Source organism: Lagopus muta, chromosome 12 (genome assembly GCF_023343835.1).
Source record: "Lagopus muta isolate bLagMut1 chromosome 12, bLagMut1 primary, whole genome shotgun sequence".
NCBI classification, from domain to species: Eukaryota; Metazoa; Chordata; class Aves; order Galliformes; family Phasianidae; genus Lagopus; species Lagopus muta.
In genome coordinates, this window is record NC_064444.1 from 13,452,607 (window position 1) to 13,472,004 (window position 19,398).

General features: G+C 41.1%; 1 protein-coding gene across 3 annotated transcripts in view; it reads left to right on the forward strand.

Annotated features, from left to right (window-relative positions):
• Positions 1-19,398, forward strand: part of NKD1 (NKD inhibitor of WNT signaling pathway 1) — a 215,439-nt gene that overhangs the window by 92,356 nt on the left and 103,685 nt on the right. Inside the window, exons 1-4 of one of the 3 annotated variants that reach the window (XM_048958768.1) lie at positions 15,978-16,073; positions 16,210-16,366; positions 16,507-16,539; positions 16,737-16,897. In XM_048958768.1, coding sequence (XP_048814725.1) covers positions 16,342-16,366; positions 16,507-16,539; positions 16,737-16,897 — 219 coding nt within the window. In that variant the 5' untranslated portion in view covers positions 15,978-16,073; positions 16,210-16,341. Of the gene's footprint in view, positions 1-15,977; positions 16,074-16,098; positions 16,367-16,506; positions 16,540-16,736; positions 16,898-19,398 lie in introns of those variants that run through there. The other 2 variants (XM_048958766.1, XM_048958765.1) reach the window with 2 other exon arrangements.

Here is a 19,398-nt window from a genome sequence, read left to right on the forward strand (position 1 = left end):
AGCCAGTAGAAACTTTGAACACAGATAAAACAGAAAAGGAGCTCTGTGTGTGCACGTGTTTATTTGCATTGTGTCCATGTATGGAAGCAACGGGTGAATTCTAAAATTGCCAAATTGCTGGCCACTTCTCTTTTTCACCCAGCCTGTGAAGAAAACTCCTGGCAAACTCACAAATAAGCTTTCTATAGCTATCAAAGCTCTGTGTATCTGTGATTATCTGGGGACTTGGATTGTCCTTTTTAGGGGCAACTTTTTTCAATGTGATGAGGTTTAATGACTTCATTTAATGTTTCCATTCTTCCCATTTACAGTTTTTTTATACTGTCTGAATTGATCACTTTTGCTAATTGTACAAAAAAAAAAAAAAAAAAAAAAAAATCTCAAATACCTCAGAACTTCCTCTTTCCCAAAATACAGATCAAGCTGTGCTGCCTCAGCTCACAGCAATCAGCTGGCATCACTTTCATCTCCAGCTGCCTTCTTATTTGGTGGGCTGTTGAAAGGGGAAGGATTCAAGTTCTACAGCCAAATCCACAGCCTTTTGGAAGGACTTTTGCTTGTCTTTTTCTCCTGATCTTGATCTGCAAGTCCAGATATATTGGAGTGTGTATAAACTGGTTCATTGCCTGTTTATCCTGGAAGACCTTACATATATTTGAATATGCCAAAAATACAAGTTTCCTCAAGTCCTTTGCCAGTTCAAGTGGGGTCTCTTCCTTCCCTCCTGAGTCCTACCTCTTAGCTGTGCTGTGGCCAGCTATGCCCTGTGTGTGGATTCATCCAAACATATCGAGGGCTGTTCCTGGATTAGGATGATTCAGATATTGGAGGGGGAAAATAATGTTGCCACAGTCATTGATGCTAGAATGAGCTAGTTGACTGCTTAAAAAAACCCTGCCCTTTCTGACCATCTTCTGTGCCATTCATTCGAGTTTGGCATCAAACTGAACAACTGCCAGAGCTTGTACTTCAGACTTGCAGGAATAGCAACTTGAAATTTCTGTGCTTACGCTTCAGATCTCATTGCTAACACCACTAATCCCTTTTTGACCTAAGGGGCTCACCAATTTTAGCTTGTTTCTGTTGGGAGGAGAACTTGACTATGGACTGAAGTATTTCTCTGGGACAAATCTGCTAAGTCACAAAGAATATGTACAGGAGCCTGTTTGCCTGAGCACAGCTGGGATTAGCAACATGACTGAGAGACCACGGTCCTCTTCCAAGACAGCCCTCTGCTCTAAAACCCTTCACTCTTTTCAGATCATGTCACAATCATTTCTCTGTTCACTTTGGATTTCTGTTTGCTGCCTTAATTTGTTCTTTCACTGCTCTTTTCACAGATTCAAGCACACAACACAAAAATCAATATAAAACCCTCTGTTATTACATTTTTTAAACTAACTTGAGTTGAATTTCTGCCTGCAAGGATCAGCCTATTCCCAAACAGATATTCTTTGTTTTCACCTAAACAAAAGGAAACCTGGCAAAATTAGCTCACATTCAGTAAAATGAATTGTTTGATGCCAGCCAAAGTGTTTTAAAATTCTCCGTTGACATTGCCTAGAGAAAACAGCTAACAAAAGGAGTCACATTTCTCAGGATATATCCTGAAAGTTGATGTGCATCTGTAGAAACTTACCCATCTAGGAATTAACTGGGATTTTGGTCTTATTGTGATGAGCTATTGGGTGGAAGTAGAATGAATGCATTAGTCCAGTTTGTCTATCCAAGAAAAGACTTCCCTTTGAAATGTGTAGCTATGAACTGGAGTTGGCGGTGACTTATTCTTGACTATATCTGTTCTGGATGTCTTTAAGTGTTTGGAAAGAAGGTGGAAGAGGATATTCTTAACAGAGGATGTTGTGTCAAAGATTAAATCTTGCTTTACAAATACAAAGTGAAGAAGGGCATTTGGTTTTCAACTCTAATGTATACTCTTTAAAAAAGAATGGAAAAGAAAGTGTTGTGTCTTTATTCAGTCTACAAATTCCTAACAAACTTACAAGGTACTCATATCTGTCTTTAATAACAGATTAAAATCATTCTGATGGTTTAATACTATACGAAATAGCAGAATACACAGAAATAGCAGCATCAACAGCATATGGGAGTATATTTGGAGGTATTTTTAACAGGTTATGCTGGGAAGGAAAGAATCTGGAGATACGATCAGGCAAGTTTCTTGTTGCACAATATAGCTGATATTTTAGTTATGATCACATTTCATTTGACTTCTTGATGAACAGTGCTTATCTCTCCCTCAGCATAGGGCACTTGCTTATTTCTGTGGTCTAATTCTGGGGCTGGTAGCTGTCAGGTAATGTCCTTGGGTCTGACAAAACAGATATCAAATATTATGTTTTTACTTCACCCATTGCAACTTGGTTCATTCTGAACACTTTTACTTGAGAGCTGATAGGCATGCAGTGCCCTACTCATGACAGTTGAGAAATATCAGGACTCTTAGAATTAATTAATTTGGGGGGAAAAAATAAAAGGCATGTGTTTAGTGAGCAAGAGTCAATTAAGAGCTTAATTGTAGAGTCAATTGGGAAATATATTTTGGTTTCTCAAGCAAATCAGTGAAAGCTGAAAAGAACTTTCAGACAATATTCCAGCTTTTCCAGTTTTGTGCAGAGAGTATTTACTAAGTTTTTTTGTTTGCTTGTTTTACGAAAAATTAATTGTAAACAGAAAAAAAAAATTCATAGAATCATTTGGAAGCTTTTACCCATAGAAGAAGAATTTTGCCCTAAAAAAGGCTGAGCAGCAGATTTCAGCAAGCCTTTTTCAGGATTTTGCATATGTATCCCTGAACTAGAGTGGCCACATGTTGAGAATAAATGGCACTTCTGATGCAACCCTCGAGTTTTCAAGAATGTGAAGTTACTCCTACAAAAGGAAAAATTCATCTTTTTGTTCCTAGGTGTTTTGTTGCTACTGAAAAATCAAACGGAGAAGCAGCACACACATTACTTGGGAAGGAGGGAGTCAGTCAGACAGTTTAGGATTTTGAACAGGTTTAATATGACATATGAAAGAGGTGCTATCTGAGAAGTGTTGTGAGCAAAGGAACAATTCTGATGGTGCCTATGATGATTTATTTTTCCCCAGAACTCTTAGTACCATTTGTCAATCAACACTACTTTCCAAGGCACTTTGTGTGTAAATGTAAAGCCAGTTCTACATTGGACAGCAGCATGCTTCTTGCAATCATTCTATACTAAAGAATGTGTCAAGGTGGTTGGAGAAAGCCCTTATTTAAAATTGAAACTTGTGGGGCACCTACTAAAAGCTTCATCTGTTCAGACAAGGCCAAGACACAGAACTTAAACCAAGTGCTACTTTGGAAGGACGTTGAGTGATATTCCAAATCATACTGGGGCTCATTGTTTTCCACCTTGTCAGTAAAGTGCTTTGAATCTACATGGGTAAACGTAAAACCGCAAGGCAAGTTTGTTCAAGAACACAATCCTGCCATCTAGAATTCATGTGACATCCAAACATCAGAAGTACCTGTCCCCCTGCTCCTCCTGAGAGATAGTTCAGACTTTATCGCTGTTTCATACCTTTCTGAAAACAACCATAAATACATGCATTTTGGTGACGATCATAAATATGTGAAATGTAACGTGTACTTTGAAGTCTCTGTAGAGTTCAGTCCCTAGAAGAAAAAGCAACGTACAAAGAGTTTATAGAAATGTAGGAGCAAGAGAAGGAATTTGTGCTGAAAGAGAATTCCCCAATTGTGTCGATGTCTGACCATCTAAAGCTAGGAGAATCACTGTAAGTGCTTCAGACTCCCTAACTCGTACATTCTCATATTAGATGATCTCTGTAGCCCTTTGTACCCATTGTGGCCACTTGCCAGAAAAACAGGCATACTTTAGCTGCTCCTCATTAAGAAAAGCATCTGAGGAAAATTTCGGAGAACTAGACTTTCAGCTGTATTTCTTCTACATTTTCATGTTTTTAGAAAGGAATTTTTATTGCCCTCAAAGAATCTTCAGCACAAACATCTCCAGGCTTGAAAGAAAGAACATAAAGCATTGTTTACCGATAATTTGTAAAGTTTTGTGCGAATTTTAGAGCATGTTTTTTGTTTAAAGAATGTGCACATCTGCCAACAGAATAAGGGCTCGTGTCTGAACTGCCAACAGCAATAGACTGCGCATGTATCAGGAAGGGTTTGTCAACTGCTCCCTTCTTTTAATTTGCACGGTTAGTGCTGTGAGGTTTATGCAAGGCAGCTCTCAGGGGAGGGGACTGAAAGTTCTTTGAAGTCCTTTGTGGTGGCTGTCTAATCTGGAGAAGAGGATTACTTTCTTTCTGCCAGAAGCACATGACAGTTTGGTAATTAATGAGCATCATAAAGTTCTCTTTTTCTATTAGATACCCATTAGTAAACCTGGGATGGTTGTCATTTTGGACAAAACCATGCATATCCTCATTTTATCCCAACATCAAAGGGGATCTCCTACTGTCTGATGCTGAATGCTCTAATTGTGTTTGCATTCGGTGGAGTTGGTGCAGAATGCATCTGAAACGAGTCTTGGCATAAACTGTAGGTCCTGTGATTGGACACACAGCCTGAGCCTTCCCAGAGCTAACAGCTTAAATGAGTGGTGGGTTTCTCTATTATTTTAAACATACTGCTCTCTTCCTCTCCTGTCTGTCTGTTTATGCTATTTGTTTTCCTTTGAGAATACAAGAATTAACATACTTTCCGCATCCATATCGTGTTGAAAAAAGGAAAGCACTGTGTTGGGCTATTTCTCTTTCCCCTTTTGATATAGTATTACAAAAAGTCTTTCTTTAGGATTTAAGAGCGTTTCAGGTATTAAAGCTCTCTTGGGTTGTCTTTTTCACATTATTCTGAAAGTACAGAATGGTTTCCTGCTCTTTATATTTGGCTCCTTTATACTGAAACAGTTGAAAAGTCCTAGTCTGTGGACTTTTTGAGAAAATGTCACCCTTTCTTCCAAAGGGTCCAGCTTCTGAATGCAGTGTAGTTTCTTCAACTGCATTTAATCTCCTTTAGAAATAAGAAGAATGGCTAAGCAGCCTGTTTTATATATTCTGAATTTAAGATTTTTTTTTTTTGAAGGTCATATGCTCATCCTAGACTTGAAATCTATGCCAAATACAGGGAAAGAACTCAGGGCTATGCAGGCTGCTTTTCTATAAGCGTAGTCAGACCAGAAAGCTGCGCTGTAATGAAATGCGATGGCTTCAGAGGGACTGTACAATTGTAAAGCCAAAAGACGAATAGACATACTTAAGATTCCCTTTTCTTTTTCTCTTATATTTTATATTTTTATAGGATTATGTCTATATTATTTATAGTATTGGATGGGGACAGAATTCTTTTTCGGGGTTAGTCTGGATGCTGTATATTGTGACTGTCAGCTCAGTATTAGCAAACAAAGTACTATTCACTGTTGTGTCTCATATGGGGAAGAAGTCCTGATATTCTAACAAAGTAACTGTAAACATATTTGGTATAAAAATACATAAAATAAAGCCAACTGTTTTTAGCTTGCCAAAATGTTTAGCATAATCAGAGGCACCCTGAAGTATTCAAAGACATGGAAAGGAAACTGGCAAAAATAAGACACTCTTCCTTTATATTAAACCTGGAATAGAGAGATTGAATTGCATCTGAAGTGGAAGCATACTTTCCTCACTGAAACCACCGAGAAGGTGAATTTAGTGAGGTAAATAGAGAGACAAATGAATCAGAGAGAGTATTTTTTTAGATGATATCTTAAAACTTTACAGCGTGATACAATATGAATATAGTATTTGTTGTCTCTAAGGCCTGGTATTTCAATCATCATTTTCTGAGTCATCTTTGCCCTTAGGAGATGAAAGGGATGAGTAATGTCAATGAAGACACAAAACCCAGTTGTAAATATAATCCCTGTATTCTCTCATGTTTCAAACTGGAAGTGGCCAGAAAATTTATGGTGGAACGGCTTTCCATTGCCAAATGTCAATCCATATAAATGTTTTGCATTTGATAATTTTCTATATATTAAAATATCAGAGCAAGATATTTGAGTGGGCTTGAAACAGAACTTCTTTGTAGTTTCGAAATCAAACATTTTGACATGAAATAGCTTTTTTTTTATCACATTACATAAGAATTAAAAAGATAAATGTGCTTTGTAAAAGAAAAAGCCGAAAAATCAGAACAATCAGTTTCAAATCAAAAGCAGCATTGAAAAAAAATGAAAATTTCAAGTTTTTTTTTTCTCTTTCACAATAATTAAAATTATTTGTGGAATTTCCTACAAAGCAGAAAATCTGCTTTCCGTGTCGCTCTGATCCCCAGCTATAAGCTTGACAGAGGCTTAGACTCCACAGTACTTTTGAATTCTTATTTATAATACTTCCTTAAAATGAAAGCAAGGAATCCTATCTGGATACTTTTAATTGTTGAAATGAAGGTTTGGATGGTTGGGCTATTTTGTGGTCCTTTTAAATCAATCCCTCCTGCCAGTTTGAACACAAAAGAGCATTCCATAATTTATAAACAAAATTTACATAATCTATCTCGTTGGTTTGTGGTACAGAAAAAAATCTCTGAAGAGTCATGGAGTATTGAATGATCACCTGACAGTGAGGAAGAGCAGAAGCATGCTCTTTTTCTGCAGAGATTTATGATGACTTGTAAAATTTTCACTCCAGTTTTATTAATGCTTTCCCATTCTCAGTAGGAGATGCTCAAGACGTGCGGAAACCATTTTATGAAACAAGGTTTTCTTTTAATATGTTGTTGTACAACAATTCACATGGAAAGAGAATGAATTGTACTTAATGGGAGTTTCTTGAAATTGGTGTGCAGTCTCCAGACCAGTTCAGCAGCTTGGCTAAACTTGGAATTCTCCTCTTCCATGATGACAATACAAAATGAACTTCTTCAGTTGGTGTCAAACTCTCATGATCCACTTGATTTGTTGGCTAGTTTAAGAACGTCTGTACAGGATACTGGTTGCTAACAGTGACTGGGAAAGTATGTAAAAACAGGCCTGGCATATCATGATGCTTTAACTCCATTATCTCTCAGGCTCTAACAAGTTGTTATTCAGGGAATTCTTGAGTTTGAAGTGGCTTTTATGTACCACGTACAGGGAGTAGAAATCATCTCACCTCACCCATCTTTGGCTGCCTACAACATCTTCACCCATTCTCCCTATATAACCAAGGGAGGAGAACAGCCATTTCATCTGACCCATTTTAAATCCCTGTATTGAGATAGCCAATTCCTGTCCTAACAGGTACTTTTAGAAAATGATTAATCACTACTTTAAATACAGACATATGAAACAGACCACATGAACCATGTATTTCTCTCAGTTGACTGTAGAGGGAGATGAATTCTACCTCGTGTTTTCCTATCTAGGAAGTTATTTGGATGTTTTAAAATCTAAAATAGATAAGTGCTATTACATGAAGACAGCATTAGCCTCACTGATACAGTCTGTAGTCCTTTAAATGCCTTGGAACACAGGAGGAGCCCTATAGAGAAAGATTCCCTTATGACATTGCAAGGAACTCCCACAAGCAATGGCAGCAGGTGAGGAACTGCTGTGTGCTGAATGTGCCAGAGGTGCTCTGTGTACCTGACCTTCTGCTGACGGAGCAGAGACCAAAGTGAAGCCCTCTATACTGCACTCCGCCTTTGCAGGATGCTGCCAAAAAAAAAAAAAAAGCTGCCTTGTTTAGACATGGTCTGGCAGTAGTTCAAAACCACCATGGCAAAGTTACTGAATGCCAGGAGAAGAATTGGGGGTTTGTTAGCTTGATGCAAATACCAGAATTCCTGTAGCTTCTGTCATGTATTTCAAAATACACAATGCAAAAGGACACAGAGTGTGGAGCACATCAGCAGAGTGGATCGCCATGGGTTATCTTTACTTCATGCAGACTAACACAGCCTTTCTGAATGCAATAATTAACACCACAAGAAAATGTTACAGAGGTATAGACGAGAGGCCAGGCATGCTGAGCTGAGATTAGATCTATGTCCAGCATGCTGGATAGGTGCAAGGTCTTGTAACACTGGGAGCCAATGATAAGTGACAAATCAGAGAGGTATGAACAATTGAAGATCTTGGTCTTCTCCTGTCTATCCATCTGCCAGGACTTCAGAAGTCTCTTTTAGGAATGGAGAAGATTTTTGTTTTGAGATCATTTAAGATAGCATCTTATCTATATGAGCCATGGGATGCATTTTGTAAGAAAAGATGAAGTGAATTGAAAACAAAGCAGTTTATGCAGCAAAGTCCACAGAGGCAAATAACAAGAGCTGTTTAGATCATGCTGCTTTTGTGTGTGCTGTTTGCACCAGTGTGGTTCACTGCATCAGGGATTTGTTTTCTTTTCTTTGTGAGGGATTCAACACACCCAGGGGGAGACACAGGGTTCACTCTGTGTGTCTCAACACCTGTAACATGCATTCATGTGGTGCTGGGCAGCTCTCTACCACTGCAGGTGCACATCTGGCATGAGGCTACAGCCAATTGCACAGCAGCGGCAGGCTGCGCCCATGCTGAGCCCCTTGTGTGAGTTTATAGAAAACCTGCACTTAAAAATGCAGATCCTTTCTGCTTAAATCACATGTAATTCACCACCAACAATGTCTGTAGGTTGCTGGCAGCCAGAGTCTGTTCTGCATCCAGTGTGGCAGAAGTGCTCGTACCTGAGCAGAGCCTGGCTGCTGCCTTCACCTCTGCCTCTTGCTGGGTGTGTGCTGCCTCACATTGAAAATCAGTAGTAACCAAAGATGCAGTGTGTAAGCAACTTAAAAATAGACCTGAAGGTTTGTTTTGCCGTGTTTTAATGTTCAGAATAAGGCTTTCTTTTGTATTTTAGGTTGACAAAATACTTGCAGCAATCTACCATTACCAGGTTTGTGCACTGACATGGTGCTCCAGGTGCGATCTTCGGTTAAAGTCTTCCTTCCCAGTTCAATATGGTTATGAATGAGCTTGCCAAAACACTTTGGAATTGTAATTCACGCAGTGTGGAAGATAGTTTTACTTATATTTTTATATTTTTCAGATATTTATTACCTTTAATACTTATTACACTGCTCTATTTATAAATGCTGCTTTGTATAGCAACAGAACTCAAACAAACTTGTGCTTATTAAAAAAAAAACATCAAGCAAAACAAACACAGAGGTGCTATACCAAACCAATGCCTGCTGAATCCAAGCTTTTCATTTTACATGAAAGAATTTTCCCAAAGCTATCATACTGAAAATCAGGCTTTGTTATCTGGCAAAATCTGTAGTTTCAAATCTTCTTCCCAGAGATGGAACCTAAATACAAAATGTAGCTACAGATACTGGTTCTTACCTTCTCTTTTCAAAGTTCACAGCTGTGTCAGTGTGTGATGAGGTTTATAAGACTTTACCAGGACATGACTGGAAACAATAGACTCTGATCAAGCAACTTTTTCTTCTGCTCCTCTGTAGCTGTGGCTCTGGTGCTCTCTCTGTCTGTCTGTAAGGTTCTGACTGGTCCTGTTTTGTTCTTTTGTGGGTTATTTTTCTAGACCCTTCTCTTAAAAAGTTAGCAGCAAGTAACAAAATGAAAAGCTGAAAGCAAAAATCCAGCTTTTTGTGGTTTAAAAACTACAGAACATTCAGCAAGCAGCACTGGAGAGGAGGAGCTCAGCTGGCTTGCTTGACTGTAGCCATTTGCTCTAATACAAGACACATCTCTCACAGGTAGAGCATCCTCTAGAATGGACATGGAAAGTAATAGGGAACTGTATGATTTAATGGTGACCCTCTGTGCCATGCTTTGAGCAGATCTACGCTGTCTGTGTTGTCAGCTGTCAGGAGAGGGGATCTCTTCAGTCATCAAAGCATTTAGCAGAGTTTACAGTCTGCTGTTTACATTACTGGCCAGTACTTTCCTGTCCTGAATACAGTTTAACTGTTCCACCACCCCTGCGATGAGCGTTCTTTTCATTTGGCAGCAGCCGCAGCCCTCACGAGAAAAGCCTTGGAACATTGTTTTTGGACACAAACATACACAAGTTATTAGAACACAAGATCAAAGGAGGTGTCCCACTGTCTTCCTTTCAATGCTCCCATTGTGCTTCTATGCTGAAGCCTGCTAGAGTTAGAACCAGGGAAGGGGGAGGAGGGGGGAAACCTTTGTACAAAGGTACTTGTCACTGAGAGAAGCCCATAAAAGATGATGTGAGAAAAGACACCAGGTGGAGTATAAACTACCCTTATTGTTAAGAAATGCAAATAAAAATCCTCTCCTATATTAAAACTTTCTCACTTGTCATTTCTTAGATGCTAAAGGAAAGGTTCTGATTATTGAAGTCATGGCACTACTTTTCACATTGATTCTTTTCTTTTTATGTGTAGCATACTGTACACAATGTCGGCTAAAGTTATTTTTCCACTTTCTCTCTATATTGTTATAGTTGTTAGCAGCTTTTATTTCATATCAAAATACCCACTGGAAAAATCCTGCAGAAAAATTACACTTCAAAATAGATCAAGGATTGCCTTTTTTTAATGAAGGACATCCACAGTGTTTCAGATTTGTAAGTAAACTGTAAGTCCATTTCGTTTGGGAAAGAACTGCGTTTTCCTTGGGGAAACTTGACAGAAAAAATCCTGGTAATTCCGTTCAATCTTTGAATTCTTTCTGGTGGCTCTTCCAGTCAGATTCCAGGTCAAAGGCATTTCTAGATCTATTAAAATCTACTGAAAGATCTCTCAAATTGCTAGGAAAGCATTAGAAAGAGATCTCATAGCATTAGTCTCACTGTTATTAGATCTTATTCAGTGTTGAGGTTTTTTTTCCATCTTCCAATTTTCTGATGAGCTGAAGTCTAGTTTATGGAATTGGATGGGCAAAGTCATTTGAAAGAAAATTTGCAGGACAGAACCAGTCACAGTAACTGGTGACAGTTACCAGTTCACAATGACAGAGCATTTCTAACAGAACGGTCTTCTAGCTCTGCCAACACTCAGGTCTTCAATGAAGGCAGTAGCTGACGGGGGCTTCCACAGTAATAGGCAGCGAGAACAAAGACGAAGCTGGCATGAGCCTAAACACCCCACATCGCTGAGTATTCTTCCATCTGAAGATTTTAGATTCCTGAATGCAATTCAAAGAAGTGGTACTACCTGAAAGGAGGATTTAGTGCAGGTGGTACAAAGGATATATGGCCGTTCTTCTGGTCATCATCTTGGGAAGCATCTTATTTATTAAACACGACAGCTCTCTCCGCATGGTGTATTTTATCAGCTTTGAAGACAAGTGAAAGAGTAAAAACTTCGATGGATCCACAGTAGTATGGACATAGCTTTTTAACGACGAAATTTGCCAGAGATTTCTCTATCCCATCATTGCAGGCTTTCAGAAGAAGTACAAATACACTCTTAAAGAAGGCCTGGAAAAACTTCTCATGGTACCTAGGCATGTACAATGATATCTGGCACCCTTGCGCAGAATCCCTCCCTCCTCGGCAAGTGATGTAGTGAGTGAATCTGCTCATTTGTGATAGACATCTTTCTGCTGCACAGACACTGTTTGAACTTGCTGATCAGTCTTTCTTCCTCCCTAGGGTCAGGGCAGTTGCTGACATCCTGAAAAAAAAACACAAAGAAAACCTGTGAAGCAAGTAGGTTTGGAGTTGAAAAGATGCCACAGTGCACGCTCATGCCAAAGCTTTGAAGCAGTAAGCCAAGGCTGCAAAGTTGCTAAAGCTAGTAGGTGCTGACATGCCAGACGGCAAAAAAGCCTGAGGCAAAAGTGCTGAAAAAACTGCCAAGACCTTAGGTACCAAAGGCAAAGACCCAAAAGCTGGAAGTGTCTTTTGACAGGCATCCCATCTTAGGAACGAGCAATCAAAGCACTCATATGGTCACTCCCAAAATTTAAATGTTATTAAACGGATCCGTTGTACCTGCAGTGCCAGGATTGTGACCCTTAAGTGCATTAACAGCAGGAAATCATCTGATGCAATCATTGAAGAGGTGTCATTGCTGTGAGCAATTATTTGTTTATGGAGTAAGAAAAGAAACTAACCAGAAGGTGGCTGAAATGGTGGTTGAGTGGGATTTGTGCCTCTCGTGATTTTGAGAACAATGGAGATCAAAATTCTATATCAAATGAATCCCCAAAATATTCCAACTTATATTTCATCTCGTCCCAGACAATGGTGCTGAAAGCACAAAAAGCAGTTCATTTTCTCCTTCACAACTAAGCAACCCTTTCTCAAAACATTTCTGCAAAATATAGATGGTGATTACTTAACACAGTGGAAGAGCAGCACTGTTTGCACATTACTGCCTCTGTGTGTACAATTTTTGGAGAATTACAAACCCTTTTTTTCCTTCGTAAGAAGCACAGGTAGTCTAGCAGGGCCTGCATGACACATCCAAGTGAAAGAGAACAACACACATCTGAGACTTAGGAAATCCAATGTCAGATTTCCCACAGCTTCAGTTGGATGGGAGCCTGGCTAGAGAGGGAAAAAAAAAGGGAGGTGAAGCTGAAGAACTGGAAAGCACTATCCTACTCCTGACCCTTTTACTCAGACAGCTGCTCTTTGTATTTGCCCTCCCCCTTAGAGCAAGCAGTGTCATGGCAGAAGGATGCAGCACTGCTACCCCACCTCAGCACCAACAGAGTCTGAACACTGCCAGCAGTGCCTACGGCACATAGCTTGTATGCTGGGCAAGGCTCAGTCTTCTTGCTGGCCACAGGGATTTTCCAAGCTTACCATTTAGGTCTTCCTAATGAGGAGGTGAGTCCTGTCAGCTATTTGGGACTAATTTCCTGTGATAAGCTAGTGTAGGAGTCCTATGTGTTCTCCAACTAAATTTACCAGTCCAAGGGCAGGTACACGATTAGTGTGTTGTACAGTATTTCTACCCTAGCCTCTGAACAACTGCTTTAGGACACTTGTTTTCAGGTAGCCTTATGCCATGCTCTGTTGTCTTCATGCACATGTTGAATCTGAATCTTTTACATGCTAGTTTACTTTAATCACCATATACTAGATCAGCATTTGTTTTTTTGCCCTCTCTTCTGTAGCTAATACACAAATAAAGAGTCAAACTAGACTTTTTTTTTTTTTGGTCTAATATCACTGTGCAGATGGGAGCTCTAGATGAGTCCTATTCTTTGTTGGACATCAAAGCAACCTTCAGTAGTACAGAGATCCTCTTAATCTAGCAAATGATAAGTCTTGCTATTGCAAGTTTTGTCATTAATTTCACTATGCCACTGAATATTGGAAATTAATTCCCAGAGTGGTCTTATTCACTTGTTTCTTGGTAGGATACATTTGTTTCCTATCAACCAGATTGTTTTATAACAAGATTCAAAAAGGTTTTCCATCCTCTGAAAAATTAGAGCGTAGTCAGCACTAATGAAAGGGCAATGAATAATACTCTACGTCATGGCTTTCAAACTTTAAAAATTCCATTGGGGTCACTGGGTTGAATTAGAGACCCTTTAATCATCCGTGCAGTTTTATGAATGGTGTACTTTACTCTGATATTTTACTAGACGTCACTACTTAACACACTTCTGGCTCCATGGAAGGAAAAACAAAAGGCTTTGTGTGCCTCGAAGTCTCTGTAGTTTTGAGGATCATTATGATTCTACTGAGCCAACTCCTGAGGTCCCTTTTCAGTTGTTACACCATTCTAACGCCTCCTGAAATCAACCAGAGTTTGTCTGATCAAAGACATACCCAGAATCTCAAGATTTGTCCCTTTAAGTGTAGCTAAGACTTTCCCATGTAGAAGGAAACTTCCCACATCTGTGATTCCTGCTCCACAAAAAGTAAGCGGTCCACGTCTCATTGTTCCTGCACTTGAGCATCATGACCAAGGACACACTGGATGCTCAGACTGTGAGTGAAGTTGGGGATTTTGGGGTCAGGTTCGCTCTTGTTTTTGCAGGGTACATTATTGATTGTAACTGAGAAGGGCTTACTTTAAGATCTAGGCAATGTTGCATGTATGAAAGCAATATGGACCAACAGTGACGGTGGTACAAACACACGTTCCTTGGTCTATGGAGAGGTGACACAAGAGGCCCTCTGTACTCTCTGTGAAGGGGGGGGCTTTTTCCCCAACATGCTGGGCTGAAACTTGTGACATTTCTGAGGTCCAGTTGAGCTGGATGATGGAGGCACTATTTCACAAAAGAAATTAATAAGGCCATATTATCTGGGGGGGCACATCCACAGAGGTATCTTCTGTCTCTTGTAAATAGTGAAGATAAATGATGACCCAAATAAAATGTTTGCTGATTAAGTAAACAAAAGGATATTCAAGAGTATAGACTGAGCTGAGGAGGAAATAAAACGAGGGTTACAATTTCAAATGTCTTAATATCCATCAGAGAGTTTTTTACAAGTTTTCACTGTCTAGGTGAGCTGATGCCCCAAGGAGTCTGCTTCATCTAAATCTTTCTTTCCCTCCTTCTCCTCCCAAAATCTTCAAAGGAACAAATATGTCACTTTAAATACACAACATAAAAAATGGGCCAAATAAATTATTAAAATACATAAAAAAGAAAGAAATTCAAAAGATGCATGCTATTAGTTATTTGACAGGCAATTGATGCTGTTGCAATGGCTGCATTTCACAACGCGAGTGTTTTCTTTGCTAGACTGATAAATAGTTGAAATAATGTGAGGAATGACTTTGCAGTCATCCCAAGAACAATCTGGCATCACATAGCTCATGTAATGGCTTTCCAATGGCTGTGTTGCACAGTTGCTTCATACCAGCCCTTCACCAAATCCATGTGCTTTGGAATTTCTTCTAAAAATGTGCTCCGAGCCTGACCCTTCTCTCCCCATCCCAATCCCATGCAGAAGCATTATTCCATATGCTTTGAATCTCCAGTTCAGATGAGCTCCCAAGTCTAACTCCTTCCTGCCTGTGTTTGAAACGTATGGGTTTTAAAGCACAGATGTGGCCTTGAAGCTTTGGACCAAGTCCATCTGGGTCAATCCCTACATAGCTTCACCAGTAGTTCCTTGAGTGAAATTCTCAGAAGCCTTGATTTTTTCTTGTTTTGAATCTACTACACACTCTCCTTGTTCCCTTTTATCTTTCCTAGTTCAACTAGAAGGATCTCAAGGGAGATGTGATTTTCATAAAGAGAAAAATAATGACCAGCCAGAGGAAGGAAACAAATTTTTAATGACTGTGAGAATTCTCTTTTTAAAACACCAAGTAGCCTTTTAGTTTACTATATGCGTAAAAAAATATGCCATTCATAAACTGGAACGGAAGAGGAAATGCTCTTTAAGTCTCATATACTCGATTAAAATTAAGAAAAAAGCAAAGCCATGCAGTCTTTTGTCTTCCTACTGCAAACGTTTTGAATCGCTCAGAAGCGGCTGCAGATCCGACCCCCAAAACTGCCTTTTGGCATGACGAGGTACTTCAGCCGGATCACTTCCGCGAGCAAAGATGTCTGTGGAAAACAGTTTGCAGGACCAAGTCAATAGAGTAACTGCTTTTCCAGACACGCTGGCTTTCTCCGTAACCGAGCTCCCGCCAAGCAGGGACAGGAATCCCGCACCCGAGTCCCGGCGGCGCTGCCAGGCGCTGCGATCCCAGCACGAGCGCCGTGCCCGGCTCCCTCCGCCCAGCGCCGGGAGCGAAGGGGACAACCAGCGGCGTGCCCGGGCGCTGCTGCCGGCGGGGAGCGGCCGGGGCTGCCCGCAGCCGGCGGGGGGCGGCGCTGCCGGCCGGGCCGGGCCCGCTGGCGGCGGGGCTCGGGGCGCAGAGCTGCGTGCCCGGGGGCTGCGCGGGGAGCGGGGCGGGCCGGCCCCGCCGCCTGTGTGCCGGCTGGAAGTGAAACGCGCCCGGCTGCTCCTTTTTTTTTTTTTTTTTTTTTTTTTTTCCCCTTTCTTTCCTTTTTTTTTTTTTTTTTTTTTTTTGGGAGCCTCCAAAAGGCTCGCTCGTCCCTTTCATGTACCGCCGCGGCCCAATGGGAAGGCGGAGGCTGCCTGCAAGTGGTCTAATCTCAATGAGGTGTCAATCATGTTCCCCGGTGGGTGAAGTAAGGTCTTTTGTAACCGCCTCTGTCTTTGGGAAAGAGAGGAGAGAGGAGGAAGGCTGGAGCTGAGAGGGGGACGCCGGACCGTGCTGCAGGAGGGAGCTGAGATTTGCTCTTGCTTGTGCTTTAGCAGGGAGAAGCGGAGCACATGGATTTCTAAACACGCTGGGATTTTATACAGCTACAAAAATAAGAACGACAACAGAACCTGACCCTATCGAAAGCAGTCAAATGAATCGTAATTGCAGATCAATGCAGAGAAATGGGGAAACTTCACTCGAAGCATGGTTAGTTCCTTTCACTTGCTACTTCCTCAGTCCTTTCCCCTTATTCGGATTTTACTTGGTTTGTTGCTGTGATTTTATACTGGTGTCTAACGATCTCCCTTTATTATTTCCCTCACACACTTTCCTCTGGATCTGCCTAGCCGCCGTTTGTAAACCCAGGGAAAGTCCGGAAGGTAGGGATGGCTGCTCGCTGCTAGTAACTTTCACCGCCTTTCCGTGCCCGTCCCCGCGGCTGCCCCCGGCCGCTGCCCTCTCCCCAACTTTCCGCCGCGCTCTGCCCGCCCGCTCCGGTCCCGCTCCCGCTGCGGGCTCCCCGGGCCGGCCGGGCTGTGCGGGCGGCTCAGCAGCGGCATTGTCTCCTCTTTTCTAGGTGATAGTTTTGCGGTGAACGCCTCTCTGGCTCGCAAAGGGCTGGAGGACTGGATGGTGAAGCAGAAATACTCCGGGGGCAGCGGCAGCAGCAGCGGAGGCAGCAGCTCGGGACTTCAAGGCTGCCAGCACCGGGCTGCTTGCGGGCTCTCCAGCGGCAGGGTATGTCAGCTTCCTGGCTGCGCCCCCTCCTTTCTTCTTTCTGAAACGGGGGAAACCAAAAGCTCTTTCTCCATCTCTCTCTCCTTCCCGAGGGCCGGTTGTGCGAACGCAGGGGTTGCTTTACCATAGTGCTGCTCCAGGGGCTGCCTCGTGGGTGGTTTCCATCTGTCCTTTGATGAAGTTGGGAGCTGCGGAGCAAACTTGGTGCTGGTACAAAAGCCAGGGGAGTAGGTGGGGACCTGTCTGCCAGTGTCTGGGTGGCACGATTGGAACAAAACCCATCACAAACGGGAATGAACAGAGAATTGCTGGAGAGAAGCCAGTACCCAGTGTGTGCAAGCTTGTGTACCCGGATTGATGCACAAGTTTGCCACGATTTGGCAGAGCACTTCTGGAAAGGAGATGTTCCCTACGAGTTTATTGTTATTTACTTGCTCTGTGCTGTTAGTGTGGGGCACACGTCACTTGTCCTGGTTGTTATCACATGCTGGTCATTTTCCACCCTTTCTCTTTCCTCCAGTTCTCTTATGTAAAGCTGCACTGGAGGAAATGTTTAAGCTATTTGTTGATCTTTTTGTTTGCTTGTCCCTTTAAACAAAAAGGCATGATGGGAGATGAACAGATGAACAAAGGCAGTTGTGCTCAGTATGGTCCTCATAGTATGATTTCAAGGTATGATCCAGAATTTATTGATGTTTACTGAAAGACTCCCATTGACTTCCATGAGATCTGGATCGAACACTGAAAGATGCATCAATGGAAAAGTAACCTGAGAGATGGGGAGATTGGAATCTGTGCTTCTCAGCAAGGAATGTGGCTTTGAGAGCACAAGTAGAGCAGGGCCACCAGACCTCCAGCAGACTCACTACATTGTTAGCCACTACTTTTAATGTCAGAAGTCTGCATTTCTTCTTTCTGGGGGAAGGAGAGAGAGGTAAAAAATGACTTGTGAACTGGAGAAGAGATGAGGCAGACTTCATGTTAGGTGTGGTCTTGAATTGCATGGATGATGCGTAGAGTGGAAAAAGCTGATAACTCTTTAGATTTCTTCAGTATTGTATATAGAGGAGGCTAAATTGTTTGGGAATCACTGGAAGTGAGGTGAGGAGGGTAGGGTAGCCCTTATATCAATAAGTGCTTGTAGATGATGAACTTGATCGCTTTGCTTGGTGTTCACCTTGCAGCTGTCTGGTTTTAGTGATTTCCATTGTATTTTACTTGGAGACTGTATGTTGACATTAGTAATGGTACATACATATGTGATACAGCTGCAAAGAGTTAAAATGTGCTTTTAAGTTATCTTTCATCATCCTCATTTTTGAAAGTCAGGTTTTTCAGATGTGTTCTACCACTCACATGCTCGTTTTCTTGGAAAGAAAGTTGAACTCACCAAACTAAACACGGTTTTAAAATATAAACGTCTAAATTGCTGACTTCAGCTTTGAGAATGAGAATGTATTTCATGAGAGTAGTTTGCTTTCTGGAAAAAAAAAAATCTTTGATAATAAGTATGCTTTGGTATTTAGAAAACTTCAGTTCTGTGAAGTCTGCTCAGCTGGAATGACAGTAGAGCGAAGTATCCCGAGATGTCCTCAGGATAGCTCAGCAATTAGCAGGCCATTAACTAAAAATTAGCCTGTATTTTTTACTGCATTATAAAACTGTAAATAGGTTTAAAAGCTCTGTTCCCATGAGGCTTTTTACTGTCATCCTGATAAAGCTGTTTCAGGATGTTTGAAAATATTGGGAATTTATTGGCTAATATATTTGATTCTATCTGCATGCATATATGGCCTGCTAATTGATTCAGCTCATTTGTCATCCTATCACAGTCACACTGTGACAGCTTCACTGAAGTTCTTTTAAAATACGAACTTTTGGTAATATGGAAGGATGCATTTCTAATCCTACATTGGAAACAGATGTGCCATATGTACAGTCTTTGACAAGGATTATGGAGCTGTTGACTCCGTAAATGAGACTGCACAACTGTTTCTCTTCTAAGATGTCTTTGATCTCTTATATAATTATACCAAGATTCAAAGTGGATTGTTGCCTAATTTCTTGGTTCTCTGTTCACCTCTAGGTGTAGGAAGGCTACTAGTCACTTCTGGTAGCACTGTGTGTTCCCTCAGTAACATAGTGTAGTTGCTCTTGAGTCAGCCAAGGGTTCTTCTGCTTACTGCTTCAAAACTCTTAAAAATGTTCAATTAGCTTGTAAGACTCTGTGGAATGGAACAGCTCTATTGTCATGACTGGAAAACTTGGTTTCTCTTTAGAGCTTCTTTCCCCTGAAATAGATCTTAATTGCCACTTCTGTGATTTATGGCAGAAAGAATTAGATCAAACACCAATGAAAATATTTGCAGCAAGAGAAACATTAACTTGAGTTTAAACAACAAACAAACAAAAACCAACAAGAAAACCAACAGTGGTCCTGGAAATAATTTTCCTTTTAGGAGTCCTTAACCAGATGTTTGTTGATGAAGATTTCGTGAGCA